Source organism: Salvelinus alpinus, chromosome 4 (genome assembly GCF_045679555.1).
Source record: "Salvelinus alpinus chromosome 4, SLU_Salpinus.1, whole genome shotgun sequence".
NCBI classification, from domain to species: domain Eukaryota; kingdom Metazoa; phylum Chordata; class Actinopteri; order Salmoniformes; family Salmonidae; genus Salvelinus; species Salvelinus alpinus.
In genome coordinates, this window is record NC_092089.1 from 35,485,913 (window position 1) to 35,503,346 (window position 17,434).

The following is a 17,434-nucleotide window of genomic DNA, read 5'->3' on the forward strand; positions in this document are numbered from 1 at the left end:
GCCATAAACAGAACGCGTAACATTGTCAAACAATCACATTTATTTTGACACACAACATCATCTCATGTTCAGTGGGGTCCATAGAAAGTCAAATACAAATACAATACAGTAACACATGTAATGTCAGTGTGTGGCTGGTTGCATCATGCCTCAACCTTGGCTGCTGCCTGCTGTACCCGCTCTTCTCTGTAGCCTTTGAGGAGCTGGTTGATTAGTATGAGTTCATTGTCTCGTTTGGCGGTCTGGAGAGGTGGGAACGGGTTGCCTTTATACTCCAGCACAGCCATAGCAGCCTTGTCCAGGTTCTCCCTGTTGGGAATGCGGGCCATCCGGGTGTAGGCTTTGGGCTGGGTCTCAAACCTGGGAGCCAGGACCTTGAAGAGCTTTGGGATCAAATCCTTTTCCTTAAACCACAGGAGAGAGAGAGACGGGATGATGACTGACTGAAAGAACTAGGAACACACTCATACTAATCTGGTAGATAATAGTACAACAAAGCTGGGGACATTGGGACAGTCTGACTTGGTCGGAGTACATTAAAATACTAACAAAGATCATAAAGAACATTTACTGTGAGCCAGAAATTTGCCATTTTCATCGCTTTCTCGTCAGTGTCTCCCTTCTTGGCATAGTCAATCAACTGCAAAACAACATCACATTGGTCAACAACGTCACAAGCTGTCAAAAACTACAGCAGCCTACTAAACAGGGATGGTTGAGAAGTAGCTGACTAAATCAAACAAATATAACCATGGAGTTAAATTAAAAAGTATGGATTTCAGCAAACAAAGGCACACATCTACATAGGACAACCATAGGTACACGGTAAGCGTTTCATAATTTACTATTGATCTTGGGCAAATCAATGTAGTCAGAGCTGAATTTCACAAAGCCAGGACTCTGCTCAACTCCATAGTTCATCAGAAACTTCCTTCGCCATGGAGTTGAGTTTAGTCAACTAGTGTAGTAGCCCAAAGGCTGGCAGATGACAATAGAGTCGCTTCATCTTACTGTCCAAAGGGAATCTATGTAGCCAGCTATACACTCATATCCCCTATGGAACGGGTTGTACATAACATATTCTCCATTCAGGTTGCAAAGGAGTCAATTACCTCCTTAACTCAATTTAATTGCGAGGTGGAAAAAAACATACTTTCCTTATGAAACACAATGTTTGTGTTCCGGATGTTGCCAATCAGGTTGTTCCGGATGTTGCCAATCAGGTTGGAGCAGTCCATTTTTTTCACCCCTGGTTTGATTGGCTGAAGGGGTATACACGTGTATAGCCGGCTGCATACATTCCTTTTGGACGGTAAGATGAAACGACTCAATATCGCCATCAGCCAGCCTTTGAATTACTGGAGAAGCAACTTTGTTGAGCTGCGTAAAAGGGTAACGTTACCATGTAACATGTCCTCACCTTTTCAGCATAGAATCGAACTTCGTCTGCTCTGCCTCGGGTGGTCTCTATCCTCTCGTGTCGAACGAGGCCGGTAAGAATGTTCCGAAGCATGTTTATTCGGGACTCTGGACCGAGACCCATTTTACGGGCCACCCGGCCATGGGATATCAACATCTGAATGTTGAGGCGCATCTTGTCGAGTTCTGACGCCTACAAGAGGCTAGAAAGAAAAAAGGAATCAAGCCGGCCTTTAAAAATGTAAACCGATGTTTCTAACGAAGGTTATTCTCGTTTAAATTAGGTTTATGTGATCATTAATACATCCCCGAGGTCGCTTAACGTGACAACTTTGACATTGCCGGTGCATCAGTTATCACAGTCTGTGTGGGTGAAAAATAGTTCCACTTTAGGATTAAATGGTTCCGCCTCAAATGTATTCTATTTGTTTCTAGTTGTCATTAATTCATTAATTGTTGTTTTGTTATTAGATATCAGGTCTTTCTATGTTGCGTAGAGATATTTCAAAATGTAAAAAAAAAAAAAGTTAATTTCTGATTAGGAAATGTAATCGGAAATAAGTGTACATATTTAAATAACCTATTTATCTACGATATATGATGACAAATAGCATAGATATACAGTACCAGTCAAAATTTTGAACACACCTACTCATTATTTTATTTATATTTACAATTTTCTACGTTGTAGAATAATAGTTAAGACATCACAACTATGAAAAAAACCACATATGGAATAATGCAGTAACCAAAAAAGTGTTAAACGAATCAAATCAAGATATATTTTAGATTCTTCAAAGTAGCCACCCTTTGCCTTGATGGCAGCTTTGCACACTCTTGGTATTCTCTCAACCAGCTTCACGTGGAATGCTTTTCCAAAAGTCTTGAAGGAGTTCCCACATATGCTGAGCACTTTTTGGATGCTTTTCTTTCACTCTGCGTTCCAACTCATCCCAAACCATCTCAATTGGGTTGAGGTTGGGTGATTGTGGAGGCCAGGTTATCTGATGCAGCACTCCATCACTCTCCTTCTTTGTCAAATAGCCCTTACACAGCCTGGAAGTGTGTTTTGGGTCATTGTCCTGTTGAAAAACAAATGATAGTCCCACTAAGGGCAAACCAGATGGGATGGCGTATCGCTGCATAATGCTGTAGTAGCCATGCTGGTTAAGTGTGCCTTGAATTCTAAATAACTCACAGACAGTGTCACCAGCAAAGCACCCCCACATCATCACATCTCCTCCTCCATGCTTCACAGTGGGAACCATGAATGCGGAGATCATCCGTTCACCTACTCTGCATCTCACAAAGACATGCGGTTGGAACCAAAAATCTCACATTTTGACTCCTCAGACCAAAATACAGATTTCCACTGGTCTAATGTCCATTGCTCGTGTTTCTTGTCCCAACCAAGTATCTTCTTCTTATTGGTGTCCTTTAGTAGTGGTTTCTTTGCAGCAATTCGACCATGAAGGCCCGATTCAAACAGTCTCCTCTGAACAGTTGATGTTGAGATGTGTCTGTTACTTGAACTCTGTGAAGCATTTATTTGGGCTGCAATTTCTGAGGCTGGTAACTCTAACAAACTTGTCCTCTGCAGCAGAGGTAACTCTGGGTCTTCCTTTCCTGTGGCGGTCCTCCAGTTTCATCATAGCGCTTGATGGGTTTTGCAACTGCACTTGAAGAAACTTTCAAAGTTCTTGACATTTTCCGTATTGACCGGCCTTCATGTCTTAAAGTAATGATGGACTTTCATTTCTCTTTGCTTTTTTGAGCTGTTTTTGCCACAATATGGACTTGGTCTTTTACCAAATAGGGCTATCTTCTGTATACCACCCCTACCTGGTCATAACACAACTGTTTGACTGAAACGCATTAAGAAGGAAAGAAATTCCACAAATTAACAAGGCACACATGTTAATTGAAATGCATTCCAGGTGACTACCTCATGAAGCTGGTTGAGAGAATGCTAAGAGCATGCAAAGCTGTCAACAAGGCAAAGGGTGGCTACTTTGAATAATTGTTTTATTTAACTAGGTAAGTCAGTTAAGTACAAATTCTTCTTTACAATGACAGCCTAGGAACAGTGGGTTAACTGACTTGTTCAGGGGCAGAACGACAGATTTTTACCTTGTTAGCGCGGGGATTCGATCGAGCAACCTTTCGGTTACTGGCCACTAGGCTACCTGCCGCCCCCAGAATATCAAATATAAAATATTTTTAATTTGTTTAACACTTTTTTTGCTTACTACATGATTACATATGTGTTATTTCATAGTTTTGATGTTGTCACTATTATTCTGCATGTCTGGCAGACATATCAGTGTGGATGACGGATCACCACCTCAAGCTGAACCTCGGCAAGACGGAGCTGCTCTTCCTCCCGGGGAAGGACTGCCCGTTCCATGATCTCGCCATCACGGTTTACAACTCCATTGTGTCCTCCTCCCAGAGTGCTAAGAACCTTGGCGTGATCCTGGACAACACCCTGTCGTTCTTAACTAACATCAAGGCGGTGACCCGTTCCTGTAGGTTCATGCTCTACAACATTCGCAGAGTACGACCCTGCCTCACACAGGAAGCGGCGCAGGTCCTAATCCAGGCACTTGTCATCTCCCGTCTGGATTACTGCAACTCGCTGTTGGCTGGGCTCCCTGCCTGTGCCATTAAACCCCTACAACTCATCCAGAATGCCGCAGCCCGTCTGGTGTTCAACCTTCCCAAGTTCTCTCACGTCACCCCGCTCCTCCGCTCTCTCCACTGGCTTCCAGTTGAAGCTCGCATCCGCTACAAGACCATGGTGCTTGCCTACGGAGCTGTGAGGGGAACGGCACCTCCGTACCTTCAGGCTCTGATCAGGCCCTACACCCAAACAAGGGCACTGCGTTCATCCACCTCTGGCCTGCTCGCCTCCCTACCTCTGAGGAAGTACAGTTCCCGCTCAGCCCAGTCAAAACTGTTCGCTGCTCTGGCACCCCAATGGTGGAACAAACTCCCTCACGACGCCAGGTCAACGGAGTCAATCACCACCTTCCGGAGACACCTGAAACCCCACCTCTTTAAGGAATACCTAGGATAGGATAAAGTAATCCTTCTAACCCCCCCCCCCTTAAAAGAGTTAGATGCACTATTGTAAAGTGGTTGTTCCACTGGATATCATAAGGTGAATGCACCAATTTGTAAGTCGCTCTGGATAAGAGCGTCTGCTAAATGACTTAAATGTAAATGTAAATGTATTCTACAAAGTAGAAAATAGTAAAAATAAAGAATCTCTGTCCAAACTTTTGACTGGTACTGTATATATATATATATTTTATTGTATTCCGAATGGTCCCAGATGCATAACCAAAATAATCAGCAGTTTCTCAGCATCACTCCATCAAGGGAAATATAGTATCTATATTTAAATAAATAAATATCTACATATATTAATATCTACATATATTTCCGGATGTTATAATCATTTTAAAAAAGTGGTTTCTTGGCACAACTTACTTCAGGTATGGGGTAAGTTTAGCTGCAGGACAGGGTAAGTCAAGCTGGCTACACATTTCTGGACTGAATGAAATCTCACTAGTACCGTTTTTAAAAACACAATTCATCACAATCACGTTTTGTCTTTTAATAATTTTAAGCATCTTTCAACAAAGGCTTACCACCTAGTGTTTTTTAAAATACTTTGAACATAGGCCAGGCCCTTTTGATACCTCATATCCCAGCTATAATTCCTTGAAAGCGTCATGAAACCTCTAACACAATAAATACATTAGACTTTTTTGGACCTAACTTGCTTACCACTTTTTCCATGTGGTTTCTTACTTCACAGACTCAATGAAATGAAATGCTTTTTTGTAAATATTTGGTCAAATGATTAACATTGTGTATGGTTTCCTAGAAACGAGAGTGGCTCAACTTACCCCACTCTCCCCTAGTGTATGGCTTTCATATGTCCTGAAGTGAATTACAACCTTATAATAGATATTTATAGCCAAGCACCTCTTATTCATTAATATGCAGATATTGTCATGTGATGGCCCAGGGCTAAGCCCTGAATGTTGGGGAACTCTGATGCCTCTGATTGTCCCTCTCAATAATGGAGGTTATGAAATCTCTCACTGTGAATATTGAAGTACAGTATTTAGCATCTAGACTCAGTCTGACTGATGCATATTCAAGGGGTATTGACTCTAAATCATGCAACCCAATATACAAACATTATGTAAGATCTAACCATATTCATGTTGCACTACATAGTATTTCAGTAGCAACACAACTCTCACAGAGAGAATACTCTAAATGGGTATGAAGGAGGAGCAATTATGCCACACTTTTAACATCCCTACATCAGCTATTGTGAGCAGCAACGCATCAATACACAACTATAGAAACAAATCAATGTAATCAATAATGTACCTTGTTGTATCTTGCTGTATTGATACAAATCAAATTGTTAAGGTAGGGTACCATGACACAATGAATTTACCGCATGCATATTTTAGTAAGAAAAGATCCATACTTAAACAATTTGCTGGTGGTTACTGGTAAAACTACTTGACATGAGAAGATTGAAAGACCTTTACAAAGATTTCTAAGGAGAGTGAGAGTACAAACACAACAGAAAAAAGTATTTAGTGTTAAATGCTTTATTTGTCATGAAAACAAATGTGGATGTTGAACCGCACAGGATGTTGTAGAGGTGTGGGACTGTATTGAAGGACCAAAGCTAGGATCAGACTTAGTAGGTGGCTATGGTGCTGGTCAGCCAGTTACTAAATATGCACACCTGGAGAAGATGGGAGACATCAGTGGACACAGGGACAAGTCACTGTAGACCTGGGATAAAGTTGGTACTATTGAAGTTAGAAACATGTCGTTGTGACAGGGATGAGCCAATGGTCTAATATAAAGGAATGCTGTCACACAAACTACTTGATGCTTTATCCCACAAACTTAGCAGCAGAAGCCTATATTCTTACCTTGGCATAGACACCAGGGTTACCGGGCTCGGCACAGCCCTATCCCCAGAACACAACACCCTGGAGCTCACCGTTGCACACCACGGGGCCACCGGAGTCACCCTGAGAGAGAGACAATGAGAGATTTACTTCACTGCTTCTCTATACTGTATTTTCGGTCCTAATAGTTTTGATAAGCTGGTCAGTAGTACCTGGCAAGAGTCCTTGCCTCCCTCCAGGAATCCAGCACAGAACATGGCGTTAGTGATCTGGCCAGGGTAGGAGTTGTTACAGTCGCTGTAGGACAGGATGGGGATGTTCAGACACTGAAGCTTGTTGCTATCGGCGGCTGTAAGGATGGATGAAAAATTAAAGAATGAATAGAAAGAAAGAAGAGGAAATTAAAGGCAGAACATGTCAATTATGGATCATTTACATTTTAACACTGGCAATGGTTACCTGACCAAGTATATTTTTTAACATAGCCCCAAAATACATTAACATGTTGCCGTTATTGCTGTACTCACTGGAGCTCATGGTGTTGCCCCATCCAGAGACGGTACACATGGTGCCAGCGGGGGCACAGCTGCTGGGCAGAGCAACAGGCTGCACGTAGGTGTTGAGGGTGGCGGGCTTGCTCAGCTTGATCAGCATGATGTCATTGTCGATGTTGTAGGAGCTGTAGTTGGGGTGGGGGATGACATGGGAATAAGAGATTAATTGCTCCTTACCTTCAGTCCTGTCAACGTTGTGCTCACCCAGACACACCTCCACACAGCTCAGGGTGAAAGAGAAAGAGGGAAAGGAAAGTCTTTCATCACTTGACGGTGTTCTGTGCTGAGCCTTGGGGTGCAGGTGAAGTGAACTGCATGATATCATCTGGATGATCGGATGTTGTTAAGCCATGACAGACATGTAAATAACCTTGTACAAGCCTTGGCGTGTGCGAGCCGGAACGGCTCATAGGAACTGGAGCCTATCTCCTGTTTCTGTAGGGTGAGGCAGCTTGATTTACCAATACACATATTGAATGTATTCATTAAATGGAAGTCTTACTCATCTATAAGCACATAGGATACTTCAGGTACAGTTGAAGTCGGAAGTTTACATACACTTAGGTTGGAGTCATTAAAACTAGTTTTTCAACCACTCCACAAAATTCTTGTGAACAAACTATAGTTTTGGCAAGTCGGTTAGGACATCTACTTTGTGCATGACACAAGTAATTTGTCCAACAATTGTTTACAGACAGATTATTTCACTTATAACTCACTATCACAATTCCAGTGGGTCAGAAGTTGACATACACTAAGTTGACTGTGCCTTTAAACAGCTTGGAAAATTCCAGAAAATGATGTCATGGCTTTATAAGCATCTGTTAGGCTAATTGACATAATTTGAGTCAATTGGAGGCCTACCTTCAAACTCAGTGCCTCTTTGCTTGACATCATGGGAAAATCAATAGAAATCAGCCAAGACCTCAGAAAAAAATTGTAGACATCCACAAGTCTGGTTCATCCTTGGGAGCAATTTCCAAATGCCTGAAAGTACCACGTTCATCTGTACAAACAACAGTACGCAAATATAAACACCATGGGACCACGCAGCCGTCATACCGCTCAGGAAGGAGACGCGTTCTGTCTCCTAGAGATGAACGTGCTTTGGTGCAAAAAGTGCAAATCAATCCCAGAACAACAGCAAAGGACCTTGTGAAGACGCTGGAGGAAACAGGTACAAAAGTATCTATATCCACAGTAAAATTAGTCCTATATTGACATAACCTGAAAGGCCGCTCAGCAAGGAAGAAGCCACTTCTCCAAAACCGCCATAAAAAAGCCAGACTACGGTTTGCAACTGCACATGGGGACAAAGATCATACTTTTTGGAGAAATGTCCTCTGGTCTGATGAAACAAAAATAGAACTGTTTGGCCATAATGACCATTGTTATGTTTGGAGGAAAAAGGGGGAGGCTTGCAAGCCGAAGAACACCATCCCAACTGTGAAGCACGGGGTGGCAGCATCATGTTGTGGGGGTACTTTGCTGCAGGAGGGACTGGTGCACTTCACAAAATAGCTGGACAATGACAATGATAATGGACAATGACCTCAAGCATACCTTCAAAGGTGTGGCAAAATGGCTTAAGGACAACAAAGTCAAGGTATTGGAGTGGCCATCACAAAGCCCTGACCTCAATCCTATAGAAAGTTTGTGGGCAGATCTGAAAAAGTGTATGCGAGCAAGGAGTCCTACAAATCTGACTCAGTTACACCAGCTCTGTCAGGAGGAATGGGCCAAAATTCACCCAACTTATTGTGGGAACCTTGTGGAAGGCTACCCAAAATGTTTGACCCAAGTTAAACAATTTAAAGGCAATGCTACCAAATACTAATTGAGTGTATGTACACTTCTGAACCACTGGGAATGTGATGAAAAAAATAAAAGCTGAAATAAATAATTCTCTCTACTATTATTCTGACATTTCACATTCTTAATGAGTCGGACGGGAAGGATATACTCCAAACACCCGAACAGGCCCTCATCCCCATCATTCGCTGGAGAAAGAAACAGATTTCGTGGAAAGATATTGGGTGCCTTGTGAGGTTCAGGCGACGAGTGCCTAATCTGTCTTTGCCATATGTACTGTTAGCCAACGTTCAATTGCTGGAAAATAAATTGGCCGAACTGAAAGCACGTATATCCTACCAACGGGACTTGAAAAACGGTAATATCTAATATCGAGTCGTGGCTGAACAACGATATTAATAACAAACAGCTGGCGGGTTATACACTATCGGCAGGACAGAACAGCAGCCTCTGGTAAGACACGGGCGGGGGCCTATGTATATTTGTAAACAACAGCTGGTGCATGATATCTAAGGAAGTCTCAAAGTTTTGCTCGCCTGAGGTAGAGTATCTCATGGTAAGCTGTAGACCACACTATCTACCTAGAGGGTTTTCATCTGTATTTTTTGTAGCTGTCTACATACCACCACAGACCGACGCTGGCACTAAAACAGCACTCAATGAGCTGTATACCGCCATAAGCAAACATGAAAACCCTCATCCAGAGGCGGTGCTCCTAATGGCCAGGGACTTTAATGCAGGGAATCAGTATTACCTAATTTCTATCAGCATGTTAAATGTGCAACCAGAGGGAAAAAAATTCAAGACCACCTTCACTCCACACACAGAGATGCGTACAAAGCTCTCCCTCGCCCTCCATTTGGCAAAACTGACCATAATTCTATTCTCCTGATTCCTGCTTACAAGCTAAAATTTAAGCAGGAAGCACCAGTGACTCGGCCTATAAAAAAGTGGTCAGATGAAGCAGATGCTAAACTACAGGACTGTTTTGCCAGCACAGACTGGAATATGTTCCGGGATTCTTCCGATGGCATTGAGGAGTACACCACATCAGTCACTGGCTTCATCAATAAGTTAATTGATAACGTGTTGTCCCTACAGTGACTGTACGTACATACCCCAACCAGAAGCCATGGATTACAGGCAACATTTGGACTGAACAAAAGAGTAGAGCTGCCGCTTTCAAGGAGCGGGACTCTAACCCGGAAGCTTATAAGAAATCCCGCAATGCCTTCCGACGAACTATCAAACAGGCAAAGCATCAATATAGGGCTAAGATCGAATCGTACTACACCGGGTCCGACGCTCATCGGATATGCCAGGGCATGTAAACTATTACAGACTACAAAAGGAAGCACAGCCGTGAGCTGCCCAGTGACACGAGCCTACCAGACACGCTAAATAACTTCTATGCTTGCTTCGAGGCAAGTTACACTGAAACATGCATGAGAGCATCAGTTGTTCCGGATGATTGTGTGATCACGAGCTCCGCAGCCAATGTGAGTAAGATCTTTAAACAGGTCAACATTCACAAGGCCGCAGGGCCAGATGGATTACCAGGACGTTTACTCTGAGCATGTGCTGACTAACTGGCAAGTGTCTTCACTGACATTTTCAACCTCTCCCTGTCTGAGTATGTAATACCAACATGTTTCAAGCAGACCCCCATAGTCCCTGTGCCCAAGAATACTAAGGTAACCTGCCTAAATGTCTACCGACCCGTAGCACTCACGTCTGTAGCCATGAAATGTTTTGAAAGGCTGGTCATGGCTCACATCAACACCATTATCCAAGAAACCTAGACCCACTCCAATTTGCACACCGCCCCAACAGATCCACAAATTATGAAATCTCTATTGCATTCCACACTGCCCTTTCACAAAGGAACACTTATGTGAGAATGCTATTCATTGACTACAGCTCAGCGTTCAACACCATAGTACCCTCAAAGCTAATCACGAAGCTAAGGATCCTAGGACTAAACACCTCCCTCTGCAACTGGATCCTGGACTTCCTGACGGCTGCCCCCAGGTGGTAAGAGTAGGTAACAACACATCTGCCACGCTGATCCTCAACACAGGGGCCCCTCAGGGGTGCGTGCATAGTCCCCTCCTGCGCTCCCTGTTCACTCATGACTCTACGGCCAGGCACGACTCGAACAACATCTTTAAGTTTGCCGATGACAGAACTGGGGTAGGCCTGATCACCGACAATGATGAGACACCCTATAGGGAGGAGGTCAGAGACCTGACCATGGGGTGCAAAGACAACACACTCTCCCTCAACGTGATCAAGACTAAGGAGAAGGAGGACTGAGCCGGTTGAGAGCTTCAAGTTCCTTGGCGTCCACATCACCAACAAACTAACATGGTCCAAGCACACCAAGACAGTGGTGATGAGGACACAACAAAACGTATTCCCCCTCAGGAGTCTGAAAAGATTTGGCATGGGTCCTCAGATCCTCAAAAGGTTTTACAGCTGCACCATCGAGAGCATCCTGACGGGTTGCATCACTGCTTGTTATGGCAACTGCTCGGCCTCAGACCGCAAGGCACTACAGAGGGTGGTGCGTACAGCCTAGTATATCACCAGGGCCAAGCTTCCTGCCATTCAGGACCTCTATACCAGGCGGAGTCAGAGGAAGGCCCTAAAAATGTTCAAAGTCTCCATCCATCATAGTCATAGACTGTTCTCTCTGCTACCGCACGGCAAGCGGTACTGGAGCGCCAAGTCCTAGGTCCAAGAGGCTTCTAAACAGCTCCTGAACATCTAATCAAATGGCTACCCAGACTATTTGCATTGCCTTCTACGCTGCTGCTACTCTGTTATTATCTATGCATAGTAACTTTAATAACTCTACCTACATGTACATATTACCTCAATTACCTCGACACCGGTGCCCCTGCACATTGACGCTGTACCGGTACCCACTGTATATAGCTCCGCTATTTTTATTTTACTGCTTATTCTTGTCTCCTACTTTTTTTTAGGTATTTCTCTTAAAACTGCGTTGTTGGTTAAGGGCTTGTAAGTAAGCATTTCACTGTAAGGTCTACACCTATTGTATTCGGCGCATGTGACAAATACATTTTGATTTGAATATATAAAACAGACCGTTAGTATATGAACCATCAAGTTATATACAACTCATATCTTTGTATTAATTGAACTGAAAAAGTACATTTAAAGTCATCATTGTGGTACCACTGAATTGAGGTCAGTGTGGTATGTACCTGGCAAGAGTCCTTGCCTCCCTCCAGGTATCCAGCGCAGAACATGGCATCGCTGTAGGACAGGATGGGGATGTTCAGGCACTGCAGCTTGTTGCTGTGTGTGAGTGTGTGAGTGAGTGTGTGAGTGAGTGTGTGAGTGAGTGAGTGAGTGAGTGAGTGAGTGAGTGAGTGAGTGAGTGAGTGAGTGAGTGAGTGAGAGAGAAAAAACTCAGTCACCATGAAGATGACCAACTGGCGCATGTAACCTTTGACCCAGGTTCTGTACTCACCGGAGCGCATGGTGCTGTAGTTGGGGTGACAGATCACGCGGGATGAAGAGATGAACTGCTCGCTACCCTCAGTCACCTTGATGTTGTGCTCGCCCAGACGCACCTCCACATGAGAAGATCAGAAGATTCTATGAATACTCCTGAGTGGCGCAGCAGTCTAAGGCAATGCATCTCAGTGCTAGAGGTGTCACTACAGACCCTGGTTCGATCGCGGGCTGTATCACAACCGGCCGTGATCAGGAGTCACATAGGGCAGTGGACAATTGGGCCAATGTCGTCCGGGTTAGGGGAGGGTTTGGCCGGAGTAGGTCGTCATTGTAAAATAAGAATTTGTTCTTAACTGACTTGACTAGTTAAATTAAATAAACAAATGCAAGAGAGAGAGGTCCAATTAATTAACTTAGTTTTTGAGTTTGTATTTAACTATGTCCTTTAGTTTAGCCAAAGTTAGATTGTCACTAACCATGTTTCCATCCAAACATTATTTTGCAAGTAAAGTACCTGTCGGATAAAAAAACTCACAACAGGCCTGATGGAAACAGTATAATATTAGGTTAACTTTCCTAGATGTTGACAGAACAAAATACGCTAGACGGGTGTACACAATATATTGGAAGTAGTTCACATGATACTTACGACTTGTAGCAGTGAGCAGCAGACACCACCATGTGCTGGAGATCAGGGAGCCACCACAGAAGTGGTACCCAGACTGCAGAGACACCTGATTAACCTTTCTGAACCACCCATCCCGGATCCGGGATAATTGTCATCAGCAACGCTGAATAGCATAGCGCCACAGTCAAATAATATTAATAGAAAATATTAATATTCATGAAATCCCAAGTGCAATATTGCAAAACACAGTTTAGCCTTTTGTTAATCCACCTGTCGTCTCAGATTTTGAAATGATGCTTTACAGCGAAAGCAATACAAGCATTTGTGCAAGTTTATCGATCGCTCGACAAAACATTAAGTACACTTAGCATCAGGTAACTTGGTCACGAAAATCAGAAAAGCAATCAAATTAATCGTTTACCTTTGATGATCTTCGGATGTTTTCACTCACGAGACTCCCAGTTAGACAACAAATGTTCCTTTTGTTCCATAAAGATATTTTTATATCCAAATACCTCCGTTCGTTTTGCGCGTTATGCTGAGAAATCCACAGGAAAAAGCGTTCACGACAACGCTGACAAAAATTCCAGATAATATCCATAATGTCCACAGAAACATGTCAAACGTTTTTTATAATCAATCCTCAGGTTGTTTTTCAAATATCTATTCGATAATATATCAACTGGGAGTGTTGGTTTTTCAATAGGACCGGGAGTAACAATTTATTTTTTCAAAATAAAAGCCTGAAACTATGTCTAAAGGCTGTTGACACCTTAGGGAAGCCATAGAAAAAGGAATCTGGTTGATATCCTTTTAAATGGGTGATAGGGATGCATAAGAACAGAGAGGCACTTCCTCTCTCAAAAACAGAGGCACTTCCTGATTGGATTTTCCTCAGGTTTTAGCCTGCAATATCAGTTCTGTTAAACTCACAGACAAAATGTTGACAGTTTTGGAAACTTTAGAGTGTTTTCTATCCTAATCTGACAATTGTATGCATATTCTAGTTTCGGGGGCTGAGAAATAGGCAGTTTCAAATGGGTACGTTTTTTAGCCAAAAACGAAAATACTGCCCCCTACACTTAAAAAGTTTTTAAGGTTAAGATACGGGAAGGGTCAACTGATCCTAGCTCTGTGTCCAAGGCCAACGTCTATGCGAATGAGACTCAAACCTGTTAAATCCCCTTGCAAAATGTAGGCCTACCTTTTCATTAAGTATTGGTCAACGTTGTTTTATTAGTCCCAGTACATTGTTTATTAATTCCAGATTTAGGACTGGATTCAATCCGTATTGTGGAAGTATCATTCAAGGTCAGGGTTAATATGTGAAGGTAATTTCCGAATGAGCTGACATATGCATCATTTACCGTGAATGACGTCTCCGCGAACAGGGGAAAATGCCTTTAAATTTCAATTGAGTTATAACGCAGATTTTCTGCGATACGGATGAAATCCAGCCCTTCATTTCTACCAGAAGACAGTGATACAGTACACTAAAACTGCTAGTTTGAGATGACCAGTATTGTCTGCAGTTCAAACTGTATCTTGACCTCAACATGGCTGCAACACAGCTGTGTGTGAACACACACAATCTACCCAAGGCCTACTGTACCATAGCTTTGTAGATTAGATGTTTACTTAGTCACATGCACAGGGCCGCAGATGTTGTTGCAGTGTACAGTGAAGTACACAACTTCTTCGGGATCTATTCTGTGATATTCTCCCACATTCCTTCCACATTTCCACAAACTTCAAAGTGTTTCCTTTCAAATGGTACCTAGAATATGCATATCCTTGCTTCAGGGCCTGAGCTACAGGCAGTTAGATTTCGGCATGTAATTTTAGGCGAAAATTGAAAAAAAGGGTTGTATCCTTTTTAATGAGCATGGCCTTATTTCTATTACAGCATATTGGATGACTGTCATTCATATTCCATTCATCTATCTTAATGTAACAGCGATAGGTTAAGGCTACTACATGATACTCAAATTTGCCCTATACCCATCATGAGGTTGCTACAACCTAGCCTATAAATGAAAGTTTACATTGTAGGTGCATAGGTCGAGAGAAATTTGAGTTATCAAGGTGACAGACATAGACACATTCAATACTGCCTTGCCTGCATCTGTGGACATAAATGTAGGGTTAGGGTTGAGCCAGGATGTGGACATGAAGCTAGGGTTACGGTTAGAGTTATGGGTAAGGGTTGAGCCGGGGTGTAGACTTTAATCTAGTGTCAACCACAGGAGATTGTGGCACCTTAATTGGGGAGAACAGGCTGGTGGTAATGGCTGAAGCTCTGTTAGTGGAATGGCACCAATGTAACAGTTTTAATTCCGTCCCTCTCCTGGAAACCATGTGTTTGATCCCATTCCATTTGCTCTGTTCCAGCCATTATTATGAGCTGTCCTCCCCTCAGCAGCCTCCATTACTGTCAAGTAAAACTCTTTATTTTAATATTGTGTTAATACCAAATATAATACATTACACTACCCAAGTGTGTGCTTACTTTGAGTGTTTTACTGTATATTAACTGCATACAGTATAACTTATGTAATGAACTCATGGCCCTAAGGTATTCAAAGTCAGATTTTAAGAGAGCCATGTATGACTTTTCAACAAAACCCCTTAAACCCAGTTTACAAAGCTAAATTTGGCCTTGTGAGCTTCTGCAAGAGAATACCAACGTGTGAACCACACAGCTGTGTTGCTGACCTTGGCAATGCACCTTTTGCCTCTGATTGGCTTTCTCTTGACCAATCAAACAGTTCCATTAAACGGGGCGGCACACCCGATTCTGCATATATACCAGGGATGCAGATTAGCCCCTTTCATCGACAGGATCATACAGCAACCATGATTTCTCTGGTCTTCGTTCTGCTCATTGGAGCCGCTTGTGAGTATAGTAATGATCATAGAAAAAAGAACAGGACTGTGTAATGACACTAACATCACAAATGTGTTTCTTTGAAGTTATTAAGAAATATGTTGTTGTTGATTTATCATAGTGCTATGCTTTTCCATCTCAAAAGCTGAGGTAATATAGCTAAGAATGTGCCTGCTCTCTGTTTACAGTCGCCACGGAGGACGACAAGATTGTCGGAGGGTATGAGTGCAAGGCCAACTCCCAGCCCCACCAGGTGTCTCTGAACTCTGGGTACCACTTCTGTGGTGGCTCCCTGGTCAATGAGAACTGGGTTGTGTCTGCTGCTCACTGCTACAAGTCGTAAGTACACTCCCAAGTGAACTACTAGCAACATATTGAGTCAATAACACCTTGCAACAATTTGATAAGCTTAACTTTTGCCAAACTAAAGGACACAAGTGAACTCCACATTCACATGAACTCTCTCTCTTTCAGCCGTGTGGAGGTGCGTCTGGGCGAGCACAACATCAAGGTAACTGAGGGTAGCGAGCAGTTCATCTCTTCATCTCGCGTGATCCGTCACCCCAACTACAGCTCCTACAACATCGACAATGACATCATGCTGATCAAGCTGAGCAAGCCCGCCACCCTCAACACCTACGTGCAGCCTGTTGCTCTGCCCAGCAGCTGTGCCCCCGCTGGCACCATGTGTACCGTCTCTGGATGGGGCAACACCATGAGCTCCAGTGAGTGCAGAACCTGGGTCAAAGGTTACATGTGCCAGTTGGTCATCTTCATGGTGACTGAGTGTGTTTACAGGCATAGCAAATGTAGACCTACTATTAAAAACACTGTCATTATGTCTAACTATAACTATCCTCCTTCTACCATCCTCCCTCCCTCCATCCTTCTCTCTCTCGCTCTCTCTCTATCCCCCTCCTTACAGCCGCCGATGGCAACAAGCTGCAGTGTCTGAACATCCCCATCCTGTCCTACAGCGACTGTAACAACTCCTACCCTGGCATGATCACCAATGCCATGTTCTGCGCTGGATACCTGGAGGGAGGCAAGGATTCTTGCCAGGTACTTACCACGTACTTACCACACTGACCTCAATTCAGGGGTACCACAAGGATGACTTTAAATTGACTTATTCAATTGATTAGAAATAAATTGAGAATAAAATAACCAATTCATATCACTTGTCTCCCCTCTCTCTCTCTCTCTCTCTCTCTCTCAGGGTGACTCTGGTGGCCCTGTGGTGTGCAACGGTGAGCTCCAGGGTGTTGTGTCTTGGGGTTATGGCTGTGCCGAGCCCGGTAACCCTGGTGTCTATGCCAAGGTAAGACAGAAAAAAATAGTTTTCCTGTTGTGTTTAAGGAAAACATCAATATTCATACATCAATGTGACATCCTTAAGTTTCCTGAAGGAATAAGATATTGAGTCTATAAAACATAGATTGATGGTTCTCATGTTGCCTCCCATTGAGCGTGTCCAATAATGTCTCGCTTCTTCTTCTCTTCCTCCAGGTGTGCATCTTCAATAACTGGCTGACCAGCACCATGGCCACCTACTAAATCTGATCCTAGCTTTGGTCGTCCAGTACGTTCGCACAACTCTACAACATCCCGTTCCAGATCAACATCCACCTTTTGTACGGGAGATTAGACATTATTTATGTTTATGATAAATAAAGAATTTAACACTAAA

General features: G+C 43.2%; 3 protein-coding genes and 1 pseudogene across 4 annotated transcripts; 1 reads left to right on the forward strand and 3 right to left on the reverse strand.

Moving 5' to 3' along the window:
- Positions 1–20: 20 nt before the first annotated feature.
- Positions 21–1,810, reverse strand: LOC139573430 (large ribosomal subunit protein bL17m-like). 2 transcript variants are annotated; one of them, XM_071396851.1, is made up of 3 exons: positions 1,421–1,810; positions 572–640; positions 21–404 (listed from the first exon to the last, which is right to left on the reverse strand). In XM_071396851.1, the coding sequence occupies exons 1-3, from the start codon at positions 1,592–1,594 to the stop codon at positions 144–146; spliced, it is 504 nt and encodes a 167-aa protein (XP_071252952.1). In that variant the 5' UTR covers positions 1,595–1,810; the 3' UTR covers positions 21–143. The 2 variants fall into 2 exon arrangements, with proteins under 2 accessions (XP_071252952.1, XP_071252954.1); XM_071396853.1 differs by lacking the exon at positions 572–640 and having other exon boundaries at positions 1,421–1,794.
- On the forward strand, positions 1,208–17,434 carry LOC139573428 (trypsin-1-like). Its single transcript, XM_071396849.1, has 7 exons — positions 1,208–1,392; positions 15,626–15,753; positions 15,933–16,083; positions 16,219–16,469; positions 16,670–16,806; positions 16,964–17,065; positions 17,254–17,434. The coding sequence occupies exons 2-7, from the start codon at positions 15,672–15,674 to the stop codon at positions 17,299–17,301; spliced, it is 771 nt and encodes a 256-aa protein (XP_071252950.1). The 5' UTR covers positions 1,208–1,392; positions 15,626–15,671; the 3' UTR covers positions 17,302–17,434.
- Positions 5,819–7,268, reverse strand: LOC139573429 (trypsin-1-like). Its single transcript, XM_071396850.1, has 4 exons — positions 6,902–7,268; positions 6,587–6,723; positions 6,396–6,497; positions 5,819–6,202 (listed from the first exon to the last, which is right to left on the reverse strand). The coding sequence occupies exons 1-3, from the start codon at positions 7,251–7,253 to the stop codon at positions 6,435–6,437; spliced, it is 552 nt and encodes a 183-aa protein (XP_071252951.1). The 5' UTR covers positions 7,254–7,268; the 3' UTR covers positions 5,819–6,202; positions 6,396–6,434.
- On the reverse strand, positions 11,479–14,069 carry LOC139572575 (trypsin-1-like; annotated as a pseudogene).